The sequence below is a fragment of the Benincasa hispida genome, chromosome 6 (assembly GCF_027475165.1).
Source record: "Benincasa hispida cultivar pf3 chromosome 6, pf3_genome.v1.1, whole genome shotgun sequence".
Taxonomy (NCBI): domain Eukaryota; kingdom Viridiplantae; phylum Streptophyta; class Magnoliopsida; order Cucurbitales; family Cucurbitaceae; genus Benincasa; species Benincasa hispida.
This window is the reverse complement of record NC_143483.1, coordinates 58,435,846-58,440,373: the sequence shown is the minus strand read 5'-3', so window position 1 is coordinate 58,440,373 and position 4,528 is coordinate 58,435,846. Positions and strand designations below refer to the sequence as shown.

Here is a 4,528-nt window from a genome sequence, read left to right as displayed (position 1 = left end):
TTATGTTAAACAAACAAATTAATATAAAAAACAAAAAATAATTTTCTAGAACAAAAATTATGGATTAAAATAGAATAATGAAAAAAAATAAATATAATCTAAAGTAACATACAATTCCAATGATGGAAATAGAATTTAAACAAAATTATTTTTTTCAAACATACCTTATCATTACTTCCAGGAAGAAGTCATATGACAAGTTGGAGGATGTGGCTAAGATAATTGAAGAATTTTGAAATAAAAAATAAAATAAAATAATGAAGTTGCCATGTTACTTGTAATCTGTATTATGAGCAAATAAAAATAATAAATACAATGTGAAAACAAGATATCCAAAGAAAGAAAGAAAGAAAAAATGGGTTAAATCAATATGAAAATGATGCTATATTTGTAACAATCAAAGTCAAAATAACAGCCTGTGTTTGTTTCTTTACACAGAAAAGAAAGACAAAAGCCTTTGTTTCAGGAGCGTCCACTGAAGCCTCCACTCTCTTTCTTTGCTGTTCTCATCTCCATTTCCCTTGTGGTTTGCCCTTCGCTGCTTGACCCCGAAGGATACAGCCCGTACTCGCTTGTCGGTCCGCTATATTCGCTGCTCGCTCCATATTCCGTGCTCCCCAGTGCCATCTTCCTGAACTTCCTCAAGTCCTCGTTGTACTGGTGGGTGTCGTAGTCTGAGCTTCCATGAGAACTGTACACTGAGCTCTGCCCGGGTTTGACACCTTCATTGAGATCCGATAGTGACGTGTCTCCTTCGAGCGCTCGTACTACCTGCTTAGTTTTCCAGTTGCAGTGGTTCAATATATACACATACATTCAATGCATTATTGGGGGATTTTTAACTAATTACCTGACTCATTCGTGGTCGACGCCTGGCAGAATGACGAACACAAGCAGCGGCACAGGCAACCATGCGAGCCATTTCATTGTGGTTGTAGTTATTCTGCATCCTTGGATCGACCAAAACATCGAAGTTCCCATCTTCTAAAGCTCGGTTCATTAGCGGCCTAGCCTGAAATGGAAATGGTTTACAAGGGTTATAATTTGCGTCGATGTGTTGAATGCAATCGAAATGATGACAATGGAGCTTCTTCAGAAGAGATTGCGATGATTGTTGAACGAAACACATAAGAAAACTTACCCAGTCTACGAGACTATCTTCCATGGAAGTATTACTCATATCGACGGGTCGACGACCAGTGATCAACTCCAAAAGCATAACCCCAAAGGAGAAAACATCTGATTTCTCAGTAAGTTTGCCACTAGAGGCATACTCTGGTGCAAGATACCTGAATGTGTTGTGGGAAAGATTGAGAAGAAAATAACGAAAGATCTGATCGACATATTATTATGCAGTCTTAACAAAAGATCAATCCTTCCAAAATCCGTAACGAAAGATATCATGGACAACACATAGGTGAAGATTAAGACAATATGATGTAGTTGAGAATCAAGTAGTTCTTTAGGAATATAACATATTGTGTATTGCATATTGAAACGCTACTCGTGCTCGAGCTTTGGATTTCATTTGGATGGTTTTATTGGGAAGAGGGGCACATTCACAATGAAAAGCCCAGCAATGGCACTAAAAATTATCCTTCATATAAGGAAGGAGAGTATAGAAGCCAATTCATTATAGAGACACGATAAGCAGTAAAGGTTGATCTTCCTCGGATGAAATTTGAAATTAACAGGAGTCGAGAAAGGCCATACCCAAAAGTACCCATCACTCGAGTTGATACATGGGTATTGACATCAGAAGTAAACTTTGCAAGTCCAAAATCAGCAACCTAGTAGAACAAATCAGATCGACCTCAACATCAGAACAAGAAGAACATAACAGATCCTTTAAGTTTGCGAAAAGATATTAAAGTGACTCCAATGGATACAAATGTGTTATCAAGGACGGCCAAACCAATCAGGACAGTAAAATGAATGACAAATGTGGTCTCAGCTTCCAGCCAGAACAAGAAAAAGAAAATTACATTTCAATGTATAAAACTAAAACTTCGATACCTTTGCTTCAAACTTGAAATCCAACAGTATGTTAGCAGCTTTAATATCACGATGAATAATTTTCGGGTGACCTAGTTAACAAAAAAGTAGAAGCTGAATTCCCTAAACAACATATTCATATTGTCAATTCCATCAATTTACCATAAAACATCAACATAAGATAACTTACAATCCTCATGAATATAAGCTAGTCCTTTTGCTGATCCTAAAGCGATTTTAAGTCTTGTCTGCCAATCCATGGTCGGCCGCCCTTTACCTGCAATGAAGAAGCTATACAATCATAACTATCGACGCATAAAACTTTAGTAGAATTAACTTCTAGCACAAGTACAATAAGATCTGCATATTACAAGTAACAACAGTTGAAATGTGACCATAACATTACCATGTAAATGGAACTCCAAAGTGTTGTTTGCAACAAATTCATAAACAAGCAATCTTTGGGACCCAGTTATGCAATATCCAACCAAAGAAACAAGATGTTTATGATGAACTCGGCTGATGATATCAACTTCAGCCTGAAATTCTCGTTCGCCTTGCCCGCTTCCAGCTTTCAACTGCTTGACTGCAACTTCCTTTCCATTAGGAAGCACCCCTCTATGCACATATCCGAATCCGCCTTGTCCGAGGAGATTTGCATCCGAGAAGCCATCTGTTGCCATTGCCAGTTCCTCGTAAGTAAAAGTACTCTTTGAGAAACCAAAGGCCATAGGAGGGGGAGGGGGTGGAGGGAGCGGCGTTTCAGGCCCAGAATACATAGAGCCTGAGCCTCCACTGCTACTCATATAGAGCGGTTGAGGTGGAGGACGAATGCTGGTCGGAGAATGCGGGGGTCGGGATGCAACTACCGGAGGAGGAGATGGCTTAGGTACCATCCCAATTAAAGGATCAGGTGGTAGAGGAGCATTGTGCTGCCATTGCTGCTGACCAGCATAAGGGTCAACTGTCATCAACAAAATAGCACAAGCAAATAAGGTCATCTAAAATGGCGGATGCAAATAAACCGATCATCCCATTAAAGGCCATGGCAGACAAGAATATAAGATTCACGAAAGCAGAACTTCAATGGATTGAAGAAGCAACAATGTAGCAAATTAAAATTTGATCGAGTCATAAGATGTCAATAAACCCTAGAAACTTTGAGTACTCTGAATCATTGAAGTTGTCAAGTTTTCCGGCGATCATTTTACCTTTAGGGTCAGGCGGAGGATGTGGATAAAATCCCTCTTCGTCGCGTCGTCTTCTCCTTTTCTTCGTACAGCAAAGGCACAATATACTTAGCAGAAGAACAATTACCACTCCACCAATTGCAATTCCGACAACAAGTCCGGTTGAAATATTAGACGAGGACGACGGCGGCGGCGTTGAGGGAGGTGGAGGACTTCTTGACGGAGTGGACGGCGTACGAGAAGTCGGAGGCGGCGGACTACGGCCAGTTGGAGGAGACGGAGTGCTAGTAGAAGACGGAGGAGGTGGAGAAGTCGAAGGCCTGGACGGCGGAGGAGTGGAAGCCGGAGGTGAGGGAGATGCAGTGGGCGGGGAGGGCTCGGGAGTAGACGGCGGAGGCAGTGACGGGGTGGCCGGAGGTGGTGCGGAAGTCGGCGGAGGCTGAGAAGGAGCTGGCGGCGTTGCAGCGGAAGGCGGAGGCGGCGACGGAGTGGTTGTTGGTGGTGGTGTAGTGGACGGCGGCGGTTGCGTTGGAGTCGATGGTGGCGGAGCACTAGGGGTTGGTGGGGGAGGAGACGTCGTATTAGTCACCGGCGGAGACGTCGGCGCCGGAGTAGGGGTTGACATTGAAATGGAAAAAAATCAGTAATCAAAATATCCGAAATCAAAAAACTCTTACAATAATTAAAAAAGGAAAAAGAATCAAACGATAAACAAGGAAAATGATTATGGTGGGTTCAAAATTGAAATCCAATTTCTTTGAGATTGTTGATAAATCAAAATTCTTCCACTTTCTCTCTCTAGATAAAGAGAGAATAATGGTCCAAATTCTAGAGAGAGAGAGAGAGTGGAGAATGTTGAACAAGCTGACACTGACGCGGCCAAACAAGGCGTTCCTTTTCTTTTTTTTTTTTTTTTTACACTTTTTCGGGTTTCGGCCGTTTGAAGGAATTTAATTTTTAGGGGTAATTACCATGGTAGCCTTTATATATTTCTAAATATATAAATGTTTTATTTTTTTACAAAAAATAAATATGCATATGTTAAAATATTATTTTATCATTTTATTTAAAAATTTTAAATATTCAATTTAGTTATTATATTTTAATAAATCTTAGATTTAGTAGCTAGTTGTTGATTTTTAAATTTTTTTAATTATCTATTAATATTTTTACTATACATTTTGGTATTGTAATCTTTTTAGTATAATTAGAATAGAGACGTGGAATTAGAAATATAAATGTCGTGGTTATTAACACATTCATATTCAAATATGATATTTCATTAAATAAAAAAATACTATTATTATGATGATGATTTAAATTACTATAAATTTTGATGGTGC

General features: G+C 39.5%; 1 protein-coding gene across 1 annotated transcript; it reads right to left on the bottom strand.

Annotated features, from left to right (window-relative positions):
* Positions 1–360: 360 nt before the first annotated feature.
* Positions 361–4,104, bottom strand: LOC120079307 (proline-rich receptor-like protein kinase PERK15). Its single transcript, XM_039033460.2, has 8 exons — positions 3,207–4,104; positions 2,402–2,959; positions 2,186–2,272; positions 2,017–2,087; positions 1,714–1,790; positions 1,142–1,289; positions 851–1,012; positions 361–771 (listed from the first exon to the last, which is right to left on the bottom strand). Exons 1-8 carry the CDS (start codon positions 3,808–3,810, stop codon positions 463–465), a joined length of 2,016 nt encoding a protein of 671 aa, XP_038889388.2. The 5' UTR covers positions 3,811–4,104; the 3' UTR covers positions 361–462.
* Positions 4,105–4,528: the final 424 nt, after the last annotated feature.